Here is a 17,796-nt window from a genome sequence, read left to right on the forward strand (position 1 = left end):
ATAAACACCACTAGTTCTTAAAGTACAAGTAGATTTTACACCACTAACATTCCTTTCTAAAATATCTTCATACATTACAAAAATTAAAGAATTTAAACAATGGTTAGTGAAATAACTAAATTTCTATCCAGACAAACTAATTCGGAAGTAAATATAGTAATGGTATGGGATTCATTAAAAGCTTATATTTATGGAAAAGCGATTGGCTGGTATAAAAATAAACTCAAAGAATGGGAATCTGAACTACAAGATTTACAAAGGAAACTCACATTATATAAATCAAAAAATCACTCTAATACAATTGAGAACAAGAAGGAAATAGAAGAACTAAATAAGATATATTGATATTTTAAGTCATAAAACTAATTTAGCCATAGAAAGGTTAAAAATAAATGCTTATGCTACTTCTCTGAAACACCTACATAACTTATCTGCTAAAGTCAAAATGCAATGCAAATCCAGTTCTACTGTTAATATTCTACACAAAGGAAGACATAAGGTCTCGGAAATAGGAGATGTATTAGACGCGTTCAAATCTTATTACAGTAATTATAAAGATACAATACAATACAATTGACCATTCCTTAAGTAATATGATCTATAATATTAAATCAATACCCGATAGTTTACAAAGAAATTTACAAAAACCTATTACACACAAAGAAGTCACAGATAAAATTAAAGACGGTAAATCTGGTAAATCTCCTGGAATGGATGGTTTAATTCCAGAAATTTACAAATTATTTCCCAAAAATATAATCACCTTGCTACTTAAGACATTGAGATTCAAACCCATGCAATTATTCCCCCTTCATGGAAATACTCTCTAATTATACCCATTTTAAAGGAAAACAAGGATGCTAGCCTTTGCAGCTCATATAGGCCAATTTCACTACTAAATAATGATTATAAAATTTTTATGTCCATCCTGGTAAATAGAATAAAAAAATCAATTAAATGAAATCATTAACGATGACCAGACCGGATTTATTCAGAATAGACATGCACATGACATTAAATGAATACTGACTTTAATAGATTATCTAGCTAAAGAAAATATAGAAGCCTTGATAATAGGACTGGATATTGAAAAAGCATTTGATTCCTTAAATTGGGACTAATTAAAATTCTTGAAGCTTACAAATTCCCGCTTTCCTTTATCACTTTTATTAAACAAGCATACGAAAATAATTTAGCCCATCTCAAATTAGGACCCTTTACTTCAGAACCTATACAAATTATGAAAGGTACTAAACAGGGATGCCCAATGTTACCCATTTTATTTGCACTGGCTATTGAACTATTGGCTATACTAATACGAAGCAATCCAAAGATAAAAGGACTAAATATATTCGACCAACATAACTCTAAGGTCATGCTCTTTGCTGATGATGCACTTCTCACTCTGTTGAACTCAAGAGGCCTTAGATGAACTAGATAGTATATTAGAGAAATTTTATAAGATTTTAGGTCTTTGCTATAATAATCAAAAGTCTAAATATCTATTATTAAATAAAAAAGGACATACAAGTAAATACGAATAGTATCATAGGAATGCAAGCTACAAAAATAAAATACCTAGGGATAGATCTATATGATAATATACAAGATATAATTCAAAATAATTATAAAAAGATTATTGACATAATAGATTATCTAGTGAATAAATATAATAATCTATTTCTAGTCTTTGAAGATAGACTTCAATTGATTAAAATGGTTCTTCTCCCTAACATTTTATATATAGTCCAAGCTATTTTGTTAATTCCAGAGAGATCTTATCTTAAATAACATCAACACTTCTAAGATTCTTATGGTACCTTAAAAGAAACAGAATTGCTTATGCGCATCATGTAAGACAATGGGATCAGGGAGAAATACATTTCCCAGACACTGAATCATCTATAAATGCTACATTACTCAAAACTGTGATTGACTGGATTAACCCCAATTACACATCCAACTGGAAAAAAATTACATACGATGATTCTATTAAATGAAAATACTTACTAAAAATATTACTATTATAGATACGAATAATATACTATGGTATTCATTGTGTATAAATCTACAATACAATATAACAGACATTTGTAATAAATCATTTATACGATCATTTTAGAAAGTTTATAAATATGAACATGGAATTAAAGATTTGGTTTCCAACATTAATCCCCTTCAGCATTACAAAACGTTTTCCAGATAGAATTCATAAAGAAATATTTATGCAATGGGAACAGAAAAAACTAATTTGTTGGCTCCATTGTATAAAAAATCAAAAAGTTCTGGATATACAATATATGATGTCAACTTATGAATTAAACTTTAATGAATGGTTAATGCTTCAGAATATATTGACATTCTCCAAGGATCTATGTAGAGTATTAAATAATTTGTCATACTCATCTTCATCTAAGTTTATAAGTAGATCGATTGAAATTATTTATAATAATGAAAATATGAAGAATGGAACTTCTTATACAACTTAAACTACAAAACAGCACCTAAATCATCATATTGGCAATTTATTACTAGAGGATATTAGATTCAATTAACCCCAGAAAATAAGTCAAATTATACTACTTTCAGTAAAATAAACCTCCAGTTCTCAGTATTGGAGAATATTTACTTGGAAATTCCTACATAGATCCTTCTGGACTCCTGATAACATTTCAAAATTCAATTCTTCTTGTAATGGAGTATGCTGGAAATGTCAACAGATTGTTAAAGCTGACTGGGCTCATATTTTTTATTAATGTAAAAAAAATTAAACCCTTTTGGGAAAATATTAACTTCTTACAGGCTATTTATACAGATAAATTTGTCTTGACCAAAGCTTTAATTTTACTGAATATATCTGAAGAGGTTTATCAAAAATGAACTAATCTTTATGTTTTATGGACAACATTAGCTATAGCTAGGAAATGCATAACAAAGAGGTGGAAGTCTACCATAGTACATGGAAGAGAAGAATTTCTATGCTTGTTAAAGAAGACTGTTGATGGAAGTTAAAACCAAAGAATAGATAGTTTCCAATGCCATTAACTAATAATCCTTGGAGAAAAGTTTTGTCATTGGTTGATATTCTACAAATGGATCTAATCTCTTCTTAAAGAAATCATTCTTAAGTTAAATATCTTTATTTTGATTAATTTGCTATCAAGTCAGGCTGTATGTAAATATGCACATAGTTTAACTCCATAGTTATTATGATTATACATTGTGAAAGTATTTATTATTGTAGCTTAATAATCAAAATAAAAAAAAAAGAAAGAAAGAAAAATCTTGATGATTGGATGGGAGGTAGGACATTCACCCCAGGGATCACTTCTGTGGCTCTGCTCGACAGTGGCACAGGAAAATAATTTTCTTGGGTGGCAAAATCCAGGGTACCTTTTGGCTAGGCTTATATAGGTCCTAGGGCCAATAACCTAGTACCTACCTATGAACCTATATATAATGAACATAAATAAAAGGGAATACAATATAATAAAGCAGCTAGGTTATGGCACATGAAAAGAATAAAAAAGGTGTAAAAAGAACGTAAACCTATTTTATAGTGCAAAAGTAACTATTATGCTAGTCAAGTGTGTGTGTGTGTTCGTTCAGCATTATTCAGTTCTCATATGGCTCTGGGATAGAAACTGTTAAGCCTGTTTGTCCATGATGGAATAGACCGGAACCATTTGCCAGAAGGCAACAACTCAAACAAGTGATGTCCAGGGTGGGAAGGGTCTTTCAAGATGTTGGCTGCCCTGCTAAGGCAGCAAAAGCTGAAGAGTTCCTCCAAAGAGGGCAGTGTGCAGCCAATGATTTTCTGGGCAGAGTTGATGATCTTTTGAAGTGCCTTTCTATCTGCTGCTGAGCTGTTGGCATACCACAGAGATGCAGTATGTCAGCATACTTTCAATGAAACAGTGGTAAAAAGACACCTGCAGATGTTTTTCCCAAGCATCCTCAGGAAAAGGAGTCTCTCTGCTGTGCCTTCTTGACTGCCTCTGTGGTGTTTATGGATGTGGAGAGATCTTATGCAACATGTATACCCACAAACTTGAAAACAGGAACCCTTTCCACACACTCTCCACTGATGTCTACTTGGTTGTGGTCTACGTTGTAGTTCCAGAAGTCTGTTATAACTTCTTTTGTTTTGGCAGAGTTCAGGGCAAGACTGTTCTTAATACACCATTCTGTCAGTATTTGGACTTCATCCCAATAAGCTGTCTCATCTCCTCCTGACAGAAGTCCAACTACTGTCGCATCATCTGCAAACTTGATGGTATTAGCAGAATAGGAGGAGAGACAGCCACGGGTGTAAAGAGTGCACAAAAAGGGAACCAACATAGTCTTTTGGGACACCAGTGTTGAGTACGAGGGTGGAAGAGAGGCAAGGGCCTAATTTAACCATATGGGAATGTTTAGTCCAAGTCTTTGATCCAACGGTAGGCAGTTTGTGAAAGTCCTAGGCTAGCGAGTTTAATGGCCAATCTGTCTGGAAATGATTGTGTAAAAAGCTGAACTAAAGTCTACGAAGAGCATCCTCACCTAGCTCCCCTACTGCTCAAGATGGCAAAGTGCAGTGTGCAAGGCAGTGGAGACAGCATCTTCTGTAAACCTATTTGCTCTATAAGCATACTAAACATACAAGATTAGTAACTGGAAGACTGACGTGTCACATAACTAGTTATTCAAAACTCTTCATAGAAACTGGAGTGCCACTGGATGGTAGTCACCAAGGCTGCTGATGACAGGATTGACAGTGGAATGATCGTGGCAGACTTCAGACCAGATGGAATAATAGACTTGGAGTCAGGTTAAAGATATCTGTAAAGACTTCAAAGAACTGATCTGCACATTCTTTCAACACCCATCCTGTCACTCCATCAGGGCAGAAAGCCTTTCTTGGATTAACTGCTCTAAGCACATGCCCCACATCATGGTCTTACACTGTGAAGGTGTGGTTATAGGTTAATACAGATGATGCGAGACTGCTGTGACCTCTCTGCTTGGGTCTAGGCATGACTGTTTCTGCTATTTCCATCTCAAAACGAGCAAACAAATAATTAGGTTCCTCTGCCACCGAAGCATCCACATCGATGGTCATACTGTTACTGGTTTTGTGATTATACACAAACAGCAGGTCTCCAGACAGGAATTATACTCAACTCGTATATAAAAAAACGGTCCATACACTCAATTCCCAAACTTTAATGAATGTAGTTAACAAAAGGTTAAGTGCTTTTGTCGTGAGACATCTTCAAAACCACTGAACAAGGAAAATTTAATGTGCATTCAATAACAAGGTTGAAATTGACACACACCCATACATTTAAATCAATCCTAGATCATAGTATAATACTTAAAACCAATGAAAACACAAAATTAATGAATTTACTGATTTGCAAAGATATATACTATAAAGTAAAGTTTCCACCAATCACGCAAATCAAAGAAAAACTCACCTAATCTTAACTCAGTACATTATATCAAATCATAGGGTAGTGGGCTTAAAGTTCGACCAATTTAATTAATTCGAAGAAAGGTCAAGGTCTACAAACTATAGTATCATACTGCCAACCAATCACACAAATCAAGGAAATTAATTCATACAATTGTGTATTAAACCATTGTGTAAAATAGTAGTACAACAGGTTTACGGTTCAACCAGTTAACTAAAAAGGAGTTAGAAAACAAGCCCATTCATGTGTTATACATCCAATACAGTAATAAAGCAACACTTAAGCTGTAGGATTGTGTTGTCACCAATCATACAAAACAAAGAAGTCAATTCATCCAATTGCGTCTCAAAACAGTGTCATATGGTAAGATAACATTTAAGGGTCAACCAATTAAACATCTGTTGGAAGCCAAATTCATACATTGTACATACAATACTGTGATACAGTACTATCGACCCTAATGTTTTCCACCAATTGTAAACCATTTTAATCCGTCCTGAAACGCTACAAAAACAGTTAAGACATTGCAAGTTTGTTAACTTAGAGCTGCCATTATTCATTAATTCACTACTTAACGAAATAGTCATTAATGTCCAGATAACTTATAGCATTAAGCCTTAATTGCCAAAGCATTTTGGCAAAGGATAACAAGATTCTTCCAGTTCCCAACTTCTTTGCATGCACTTGTTCCAACACACAAAACCTGAACATTTTAAATTTAGTACATTCCCTCAGCATGCTTGCTAAGGCACTCTGTCACATCTAATACTGTATATGTGTTGGTAGATGTTTTTGCTCAGGGAATTATTAGCCTTTCCAATATAAAATACCGGGCAAGATTCACACCAATCAATGTACACTGTCCTGCCTGAAAAACAGTATTTCCCTTGTACTGCCCATTTCTGAATAACTTCATGAAGTGAATCATTTAAACCATAAGCAATGTAGGAGCAGTATTAGGATCTACCATATTTAATTGTGCTTGGAACACCAAGATTTTAGGGTTAATGTTCCTTTCCAACATTCTCTTTATATTAGGTGGATTTTAATTATTTTAAGAAAGAATCTAAAGTCTGTAAAACATGACAACTTCAATGGAAACGGATATTCCCTAAACTTCTCTGTTAACTTCACATCTGCAAGGGGTATGTCTACTTTCTTCTTGGCAACCAGATAAAATGCACTGGGGAAAAGTTGAAATGGAAGGGGGCTCCTATTGCAGGTACTTATTTACTCCTCTCTTTGGCTAAGTATGAACCAACTTACAAGTACAATCGGTGCTTAACAGCACAATATGAATCAGTTAGTGCTACAAGAAAATAAATGGTATGTGTTGGTGTCACCTTTACATCACATACATGGTATCTAATGTAATGCAACCTAAGCCCAGGGAGGGGAGGGTGCTCAAGTTGAAATTCTGTCTGGATGTCAGACCTCAGCCTGTATCACAGTTCGCTAAAGTTGTGACTGCAACAGTAAAATACACCAATAGCATTCTTGACTGCTGGGGCCACAAGAAGCTACAAGGATCACTCTGGTCTTGCAATTCTTAAACTTCTTTAAAACTTGGGAATATGGGGAAAAGAAAAAAAAGGAATCCCAGGGGCCACTCACAGGCAACTCTGGATCATCCTCCCAAGGCAAGAATAAGGGAAAAATTGCTGTATGTGTAGTTGGCTCAAGACACACAAGATATAGCAGGGCTTACACTCCAGTGACAGGGTTGGATCTGTGCTACTGACTGAACTAGGGAATTAGCTGGTCTCAGGAGATTCGAAAAACTACTAGAAAGTGACCTAAACCAAAAGGCCCAACACAACCATTCATGCTCTCCTGATAAAGATTAGATAGACCCCCCTCCGAACAATTTTAATATTTCAAACTGCCCCTTTGTTTGAATGGACAGCAACAGCACTTGAAAGTCCTAGAACACATGCAAGATAAAAACAGCTCTTAAAGAGCACAGTTTGACCTAATGTGGATAACCATGTGCCTTGGACAATCTGTTCCAAATAACATCTCCCCCTTCAGCCTACAGATGAACTAGAGTTTACCCTTGTCTGAGGAAAAAGGAGGCTTGAAAGATCTGCCTGTGGACATGTTGGATTCCCATATCCAATGCGTGTTTTGCACTTTCTAGACACTATGACCAGACCATCCAGGAGGTCTGAAGGCTAGTCTCACTGAAATTACATTGCACACTAAAGAACTATTTGAAACCTGCTACAAGTCACAATAAACAAAATAACCATGAGGCGCAATGCTAAAAGACAGCGAGATGCCAGAATAGGTCCATTACCAATGACCGGATGGAGAATCTTCTCTGGTGAAATATATCACGCAAGACACAGCCACACAAAATGCAGCCTTTGACAGTAGTTGACTGTATGGACACCAGCATGGATTTTTCAAGATCCTCTACTGTGTCCATGGAATGCAAAGAGATGGAAGAACAAACTAACAATGAGACTGTCCATTCTGGGGGCTCTTGGGAGGCCAATCATTCACATAATGAAAAAAACATGAAGCCCTGCAACTATCAACCTATATTGTTCAAACACCAATGAGGGATGGGGTGAAATCACATGGAAATGTCTTTACAGTTTACAACACTGAAGCAAACAAAGCTCCTGAAATCTGTGCCAGTCCTAAAGTACAAACAAGCATCCTGAAAATTCTAAGAGCATATCCAGTCTCCTTCAAACAAAGGCAAGTACAGGCTGCTTCAATACAATATGAAACAGCTTTCTGGTATACAATTGATTTAGGTTGCCCACAAGAAATCATGGCAAGAGGCTTTTTTTTTTTTTTTGGAACTAAAGAACAGAATAAAAGCCTTGCCACATTCTGGTCTGGTGGGACTTCTTAAATGGATATTTTTAAGATCAGAGTTTATGCTGCTAATCTTACCAGTATCTTTTGACAGGTGCATCATCTGGGAAATGGGATTATTGTGACCTGGGATGAGTTCTGAATGTGACCTTGGTAAACTATGGATAATATAATTCTTTAGCTATCTGCTGTCTGTGTCAACTGTCCCACTGGGCATGTCCTAGGAGAATAATGTTGCCTCACCCAAAGGAGGAGCTCAGTAACCTATTGTGGTCTACTTAAATCATCCTTTGCATACCAGACTGTTCAAGACATGGTGTCTTGCTGCCATCTTTACCAGAATCACAAATTAGATGGCTGGGGTTCTGCTGATTCCTGGAAAACTGATACTGAGTGTGTGAAACTTCACTACAATGTTGGACAGCTCCTTGGCCTTATTCTTTTTCTTCATCCTCAACTTTTAGTTTCAAGTTCAAAGAAAAACTTTCTGTCAAATGTGGCATTCATAAAATCAGCCTTGGTGTTTTTGGCAAAGTCAGTAGTACCAAGCCAGACACAGACAAACCACAAGTCCTGTAGCTGTCATCCTGGCTGAACTGTCCCCAGAACTGAGTAAAGCACTTGACCTAGTTAGCCAATGGTCCCAAGGGATGACAACTGAGATGGTCATATTTTTCAAGTCAGACATGTCTAAGCCTTAGCCATGTCATCTGTTACCTCTCTGGTATCTCAACATATGCACCAATTATTTATACACACTTACAGTGAAGGAAGTTCAATGGGTTTTTGTGACCAACTAGCACAGGTAGAGGATTTTACCTAGCCTTTTTGCAACAGATGCCATCGCATTAGGGGTTTTCTCAGCATTACCTGTGAACAGTTAAAACTTCATCATCAGCTGGAGGAATCACTTATGATGACCTGAGGAAACCAAAAAGCCTCTGCAAGCATTCAGACTCTGAGGGGGTGTCCTAGGGCCATTCAAACTTCACAGAAAGGCATACCAAGATCTCCTCCCAATTTGGGTATACAAAGTAGGAAAATCAGCCTCCTGGTCTTTAACTGTTCACTTCACAACACTAATAAATCCAGTCATGGTACTGACATAGCAAAAAAGCTAGCCAACATTACCACCCCTATTATTTCCGATCCTTCACAGAACTTACTTTGACAGCAAAAATCTCTTACATCACATGACTCTTTCCTTTTAAAATCATGTCAGCCTCACTATACCAAAAGCATCTCTCCAACTTAAAGTGGTCTACAAAATTTCCCCATCTACTTAAGCCTAATGCTCGTCACACCACTGTCAGTGTAATACTCCCTAACTGGAATATGCTCGGCCTGCAGCTGTCGCCCCATCAGGAGAAAATACAACACTTCAGACTGTAGAAAATAAGTTTCTCGGATTTCACTTGCCAACCCAAGAAAACACCACTGCACTTCTATTAGCAAGGCTCAACTGCTTCCCATCCCTGTTATGGCAATCTAAACAATGTAATGATTGATACTGTCCATCTCTGGTTAACAGATTAACATACAATTCATCCTATGCATTCTACAGCAAGTCAGCAGGCTGCACAGGCCTAAGTATTCCTTAGCCATCTTTGAAGGATATTTTCAAAAGCTAGTCCGTTTCATGGAACAGTCTTCCATTCTAAATTGAATTGCAAGATCACGTACTTAAATAATAAAAGTGCATCTAATGGATAAAAATAAATGCCCAAGTTTCATGATGCAACCTAATTCTCGTTTGAATTGGAACTTTTTTTCATGTATAAACTAAAAAAAAAAAAAAGTTGGATTAATCACAAATGTGTATCAGCTTCTGGACGTGGACAAACTACCTCTTCCTATTTCTGTGTTTCATTTGTGCTTATGATTACCCTAAACTGTAATTTTTGTATGCTTATTTTTCCCAGTCCCACTTGCTATTTCCTTTAACTCAGTATTACGGCGCATTTGTTTTGTATGTGCTGTGCAGCCGTATGGCTCAGGTAGAGTCTGAAAAGGGTCCTATACTAGCCCACCAACCTGGTTCAAAGGTAGGTACTATGCTATTGGCCCCAAGGCCTATATAAGCCTAGCCAAAAAGGTACCCTGGCTTTTGCCACCCAAGAAAATTATTTTCCTGTGCCCCTGTCTAGCAGAGCCGCAGAAGTGATCCCTGGGGTGAATTTACCATCTCCCATCCAATCAAGATTTTTCTTGAAGAGTGCTAATGAGGAGCTTTGTTTGATATAGATAGGTAGTTTGTTCCAGAGTATGGGAAGTATCTGGGACAGGAATCTATCCCTCTAGCATGTTCTGTTTATTGTGGTGACAAGGTTTAGGTCCCTAGAGCGTGTAGCTCAGAGGGATTGGGATTTCTTTAAGTGGAGCATGTCCAACAGCTCTGGGTTTGACATAGCTTTCTATGTTAGGTAGAGATCGCCTCTGAGTAGGCGATATGCAACCAAGTAAAGCTACAGTTTTTTGAGACAGTCTGCGTAGGGCATCTGTTTGAGACCAGTAATCCTCTTTGTGAGGTATTGCTGCGGCCTTTCCAGTTGTTGTATATGTCTTGTGAGGTACATACCAAAAGTGGCGTTGTACTCAACTTCAAATGAAACCAAAGTGACTGATGAGTTGAAGTACTTCTGCTTGCAGTTGGCCTGGTCACTGGGTCTCATAAAAGCAGCATCTGAGGAAGCAAAAGACCAATATCTAGACAGGGTGACAACATCTAGCCATAAATACCCTGGTATCTCTGTCCAGGTCTGAGGGAGATGGATGGTCGGAAGGACAGTGTAAGGTGGTAACTGGTCCAACATCTGAAATGCTGAAGAGGGAGACTCATGCAAGTAAGACTGCAATGCACAGCTGCAATGAAAACAGTCCCAATCTGGGGTCAGTGATGCCAGTCCCTTTACAGAAAGCCTACAGGGCCAAACTAAAAAGAAATAATTGGACCCAGCCTTGAGGCAGACAATCTGAAGCTCTAAAGGTGAGGCAGCTTATCAATGCCCTTGTCAAAGCGGAAGTCTCAACACTAAATGCTGAAAACCATCGCCAAGGACAGGATATTCTGCCTCAGCAGTAAGAGGGCTGAGCAAGGACAATGAAGGTTAAGCAAAAATGTTAATGTAAGCAGAGGCCATAAGTACACCAAGGTCAGAAACAATGTAACAACTACATCAAAGTTAGAACCTGTTGGGGCAGATGACACTGACCTGCAGATGAATCACAAGATGCAGATCTGAAGGGCTACGCAGGGAAGGTGACAGAGACCTCAATGTTTACAGATGGAAATAACTGGAATCCCACTTGCTGAACATTGAAAGAAGCACACCTGGACAAACAGAACCATGAAGGACCTGAATATCACTTTCAGCACAGGTGTCGTCTGTATCCCACCGTCTGCTTTTGGCACAGTCTCCTTAGAGAGAGGCACGTTATTGGAATTCAGAGATCCTGCTAATTCTCAACAATGCCCCCATTCCAGATCAACATTTTTCCACCCTTACTAACATGAGCAGCATCTCCATGCACTGCAACCCCCCCCCCCCCCCCCCCCCCACTGGGTCAAGCTTGGTCCACTGAAGCCTTCTGAAATCCATCCTGCAAAGACTCTCAACTTCAAATACTTGGGTCTTCACACTTCAGCAAATGCAGCTTTTGCTGATTTGTCAGTATTTGGTAGCCAGATCCACAGCATTAAGAACTGCATGGAAGGCCTCTTTCTTTAATATGAGAGCCCCTCTCACTGCTGAAGTCCACCAGCAGGTCCTAGGATTTCTGCCATAACAAAAATCTGCCTACTTTTTAACAACTGCTCCCTGCAGTCAGATCAAGTATTGACCTGAACAGAAACCATTTGAAATTTATGTCCCAGACATCCCCATATACACATGGGGATTTCATCTAGGTGTAGGAACTGAACTAAACATCACAGAAAAGTTGAGAACTATTACATTTCATTATATTTGCATTCTTCAAAATATTTAAGATGTACCTATTTCTGGAAGCTGTCTTCCAACATTTAGCCAACATAAACATGACTCTTGTTTTTTTCAGCTGGAGTCACGTGGTCTGGTGTGCACACATTACACCAACTGCAGTACTGCTCTTAATATCCACATAAGCAGGCTTTATGTAATTAACAGCCAATCCTGGTTATTTTGCTTTATATACAAACATTTGAAATAGGTCACAGAGAGACCATCAGTTAGAAAACCGATCCACACATCTGGTCTGAGAAACAGTCTTCTAGATTTCTAAGATGCAAAAAGGCAGTGATAATGAAATTAATACATAATAAAGGACCATTTCAAAACCAAATACATAACATATGCAGTTCATATGGAATACTGGTATACACTACAGATGGACGAACACTGCTGGTAGGTATACTACTACCAAAGGTGCTACAGAAAACCTCACTTTTTTCCCCTTCTCCACTGCATAGGTAACCTGGAAATAGTATAAATAGTATGAATCATCAACATGTGAGCTGGTAAAAATATTAACAGTAAAGGATTCTTATAATCTACTTCAATTAATGTTACTCAAACTCAGATTAATATAACTCACTGGAGGTAGCCAAGAGGCACAGTGCTCTTGCCCCACAAAAAAGCTGGGTGAGTGCAAGAAATGGGAAAAGCTCCTGGTCAAGTCAACTTTCAGATATGCCTCCAGTCAATCACTACAAATCATTTAAAGTGACAAATGAGAAGCATCCATCCATCCAAAATCTCTTCTCACTTTTGCAATGGGGCCAGGGTGTCACTTCAACAGTGACCATCAGCTACAGCCAAGGTTCACTCCTTTGGGTGGCTAGCCCTGCTGCAACTATTCTTCCATACCAAGCACATACACCTATGGCCAATATAGCCTAAGCCACCTACTGCATGTCTTTAGAATGTGGGAGGAAACTGGAGCATCTGGAGGAAACTCAGGCGAACATAGAGAGGACATTTAGACTGCACACAGAAGGCTCCCCATCAGAGAATCGAACCACAGAACTTCTTGCTGTGAGATGACAACATTAACCACTGTGCCGCCACAATCATATTAAAAAAACAACACAGTCAGTAATGGTCACATCTGCAACAAAAAGCCCATTGCTCTTGACCTACTGACAAAGACCAGATGCTCATCTCAAAGTTCAAGATTCTTAGTATTCCAAGGATACTTAACATAATTGATAAAATGCATATGGTAAACAGATTTACGCTCAAAGGGATGCAACAATTACCTCCTTCATTTCTGTTCTGCTCATATAGCTCAATTTTACTTTAGTCCACAGTTTGTCAAGCAACTTGGCATGTGTGATGGACTGTCTGTGCCAGTCACCTCCGCTACTACTGGACAACCTATGGAAGAAATACATGTAGAGAATAATGGTCAATGCTCAAGAAAGATGGGAAAAACACATGGACACTGCCAATAAAATATGTTCAAAAAGTTCAGACAGAGAGAAAATAAGTTATATACTCACCATAACTTTCCATGTTCGTTGTCCATCTCGCCTGTGCTAGTTGGGTTTGGAACAGAGAATCTGATCCAACTCAGCCTATACAAAATCTTGAGAGCTTCCACTGGCTCGAGGCTATACCCTATCCCATCATGCTCCAGAAGAATACTCTTATCTTGCTTGTAAATACTATAACTAGTAGTATCAACGTATAACTATTTCCCAATAAAAAAGAACTAAGCAAGAGATTCAGAGAAACAACGTCCAATTCGCAACCAACCTCTCTATCCTCTAGGAGCGAAGGCTGCGGGTAGGAGAGTGGGATGCAAGAATGAAGGCAAGATGGACAACAAACATGGAACGTTATGGTGAATTCATAACCTCAATCTTTTGTCCCATCTCGCCTTCATTCATTGCTGGCTGGGACAGCATCCCTAGCACCTTCTTTCTTGGGTGGCTCAAGGGAAAATACTATTCAGAACAGTGGGCCCAAAGGAGGCCCTGTTCCTGGAGGCCAAATCAACTTTGCAATGAGTAATAAAAGGTATGAGGCTTTACCCATGTTGCTGCAGCACAAACTGAATCCATGGGTAGCCTTGCCTGAAAGGCTGATGAGGTTGCTATCACTCTTGTGGAATGGCCTTTTATCTTTCCTGGAAGTCCTCTATTCTGAGATGTATATGTGAACGTTATACAAATCAGTAAGCCACTTGGAAAGCGTGACCTTAGATACTGGGGCACCCTTTCTTTTGTCTGAAAAAGATACAAGAGTTGGTCTGATTTCCTGAATTCCTTTGTTCTGTGTAGGTAGAAATGTAATTGTCTGTGTACATCCAGTTGGTGTAATCTGTACACTGCCTTCTTGCCATATTTTGGAGAAAACAGGCAAGTCAATGGATCGATTCAAATTCACTTCTGAACATACCTTGGGGAGGAATGACGGGTTAGCGGAGGGATACTCTATCTTTGTGGAAAATCAAGTAAGGGGGATGTATTGCAAAACTTGGAGTTCTGATACCCGTCTAGCAGACGTGATGGCTATCAAGAAGGTGATTTTCCACATTAGAAACTTTAGTTGACAAGATGATGCAGGTTCAAAGGGAGGATGGCTCAAGGTGGAGAACACAAAGTTAAGGTCCCAAGGGGCTGGTGGTTCTTTCACTGGAGGCCTTAGTAAAAAAAAGTACCTTTCAAAAAAAGCTTTGCAAAGCCTGTGGGACATGATTTTTAATATCATTTCTCCAATATGATAGTTTGATATGGCAGCTAATTGAACTCAAATGGTAGCTGCTGCTGCACCTTCATCGAAAAGTTTCGCTAGGAAATCTAATATGGTTATTACAGGGGCAGTGAAAGCATCAATGTGATTACTGAGCGCCCAACGAGAGAACTTTTTCCATTTACCAGCATACAGTTTCCTGGCTGAAGCCTTATGGGATGAAATCAAGACATGTTTCACTGCAGGGGAAATATCTGTAAGCCTGGCTATGAGTGGAAGTGGAGCAGCCAAGCTGTCAGTTTGGGGGGCTGAACTGTAGGATTGAGCTTCCTGATGGATGAGTCAGGTCTGGAACTGGGTCCAGAATCCATGGCTCCTCCTGGAGATGGGGCCAAAGAAAAGGAAACCAAATCTGGTGAGGCCAGTATGGGGCGATGAGTATCAAACTGCTCCTCAACGTGCTGGCTTTTTGAAGGACTTCGGGAATTAAGGGAAAGAGAGGAAAAGCACAGAGAAGGCCCGGGGGCCAATCATGTACAAGTGCATCCCTTGGTGACACTCCCGGGCAGGGGATCAGGGCAAAGTAGCTGCTGCATTTGGCATTCATGGATGTGGCAAAGTGGTCAGAGCAAGGCTGGCCCCACTTGCGGAAAATCTGTTCTGCAGCTTCCTGTTTCAGGGACCACTCGTGAGGCATCAGAATAGCTCTGCTGAGTGTCTGCTATCATGTTGGATTTCCCTGGGATATGCTTTGCTAAGAGAAAACGTTTGGAAGAAAAGTACAGTTTTGTACCTACCATAAATGTAGATGTTCGAAGATCCACATTGCTGCAGTCCTTACACTTGGGTAGTCCGCTGTCCTCGGTCGGCCCGAATATCAAAGTATAAGGCTGACGTCGGTCAAGGCGCATTTGACTGACATCAGGACGTCAGGGTACAAATGCGCATGACCGACGTCATATCCTCAGTCTTTTCTTGCCCCAGATGTCAGAAGACCCTAAAAATAAAGGTCAAAACCAAAAGACAGCAAACAAACAACCAACCATCCTAGCACTAAAAATATGTACAATATATACAATATATACAATATACCTCATATTGACAACCCAACCCACACAACCGCCTCTAACTACAGAGGGAAGGAGGGAGAATTGACTGCAGCAATGTGGATCTTGAACATCTACATTTATGGTAGGTACAAAACTGTACTATGTTCTTCATCTCACATTGCTGCAGTCCTTACACTTGGGTAGAATCCCAAAGCAGAGGTAAGGGAGGATGGCCAAACTATAAGGAAGCAGGAGCTGCCAAAATGCCTTGCAAAACAGCAGTGGCAAAACCAGCCCTGGATTTAGAGTAAAGTGGTAGGTGATAATGCCTAGAGAAAGTATGCACTGAACTCCAAGTAGCTGCCTCCAAAATATCCTTAGTTGCCACCCCTCAAAAAGCTGTCGAAGTGGCAGTAGCCCTAGTGGAATGAGGCCTAATCCCAGCTGGAATCTCCTTGCCATGATGGGAATAACAGAAAGCAATGCAAAACCCAATCCACTTAGAAATAGTTTGTTTTGACACAGGCTTGTCCTGAGAACTCAAAGCAAAAGAAACATAACTGCTGAGACTGCCTGAACCCCATAGTTCTGTCCAAATAATATCGCAACTGCCTGTGTACATCTAAAGTGTGCAAAATCTTTTCCCCTTTATTTTGGGGATTTGCATAAAAAGTAGGCAAATGAATAGTTTGGTTTAAAGCCACACTAGAAACCACTTTAGGCATAAAGGAAGGATTAGTACGTAAAGATACCCTATCCTTATGGAAAATTAAGAAAGGCTCAACCGCCATAAGGGCCTGCAACTCAGAAACCCGTCTTGCAGAGGTAATGGCCAACAAAAAAGCAGTCTTCCATGATAAAAACTTTAATTCAGTAGTAGCTGCAGGCTCAAAAGGTTGTAGAGTGAGTTTCTCCAACATAAAATTGAGATCCCAAGCAGGAGTAGGAGCTCTTCGGGGGTCTTATATTCTTTGCCCCTCTAAGAAATTGCTTGAACAAAGGATGAGAAAACAATGGTGCGTCACAATCATAGTGAGCCGAAATTGCTGCAGCATGAACCTTAATAGAAGAGAAGGACAAACCTTTGTCCAGTAACTCAGTAAGATATTGAAGAGCCACACTTAAATTAGGCTCAGAAACAGCAAAATCCTTTGCTGCATTCCAAAATAAAAATCTCTTCCATTTATCTGCGTACACTTTCCTTGTACTAGGCCTTCTAGCTTCCAAAATAACATTCAAAACTTGCTGTGGAAGTGGAGGCCCACTATGGTTCAAAACAGAATATGCCAGGCTGTTAGGTGCAGAGAGTGAAATTTGACATTGAGCAAATGACTGTCCTCCTGAGACAACAGGTGTGGAATCGAAGGCAAAGGCCATGGAGGCTTCCGTACCAGGCTTCTCAGTAATGGGTACCAATGCTGTCGAGGCCAATCTGGAGCTATCAAAATCATCCTTGGCTTGGCTTGTCTGGCCTCTAGTAGTACCTTTGGGAGGAGAGGCAGAGGCGGAAAGGCATACACATGAAGATTGCTCCAATTGAAGGAAAGAGCATCCACTTTCCAAGCTGTGGGATGAAACCTTTTTGTGCAAAACTTTGGCAGCTGGTGGTTTAGTGGAGAAGCGAACAGATCTAGGTCTGGAGTTCCCCATGACACTGTCAATTTCTGAAATACATGAGGATCCAATTTCCACTCGTGGGGATCCATAATTTGTCTGCTCAACCCATCTGCTAAGGAGTTCTGTGCTCCCGGCAGAAACCTTGCCTGAAGATTTAGCTGTAAACTG

At 39.3% G+C, this 17,796-nt stretch overlaps 1 protein-coding gene across 1 annotated transcript in view; it reads right to left on the reverse strand.

The window, feature by feature from the left end:
• The window catches only part of MDN1 (midasin AAA ATPase 1), a 3,484,183-nt gene that overhangs the window by 3,223,056 nt on the left and 243,331 nt on the right, over positions 1-17,796 (reverse strand). The window contains exon 9 of the mRNA XM_044071809.1: positions 13,525-13,642. Coding sequence (XP_043927744.1) covers positions 13,525-13,642 — 118 coding nt within the window. The remainder of the gene's footprint in view (positions 1-13,524; positions 13,643-17,796) is intronic.

Source organism: Protopterus annectens, chromosome 1.part0, assembly GCF_019279795.1.
Source record: "Protopterus annectens isolate FY-2018-M chromosome 1.part0, PAN1.0, whole genome shotgun sequence".
NCBI classification, from domain to species: Eukaryota; Metazoa; Chordata; order Ceratodontiformes; family Protopteridae; genus Protopterus; species Protopterus annectens.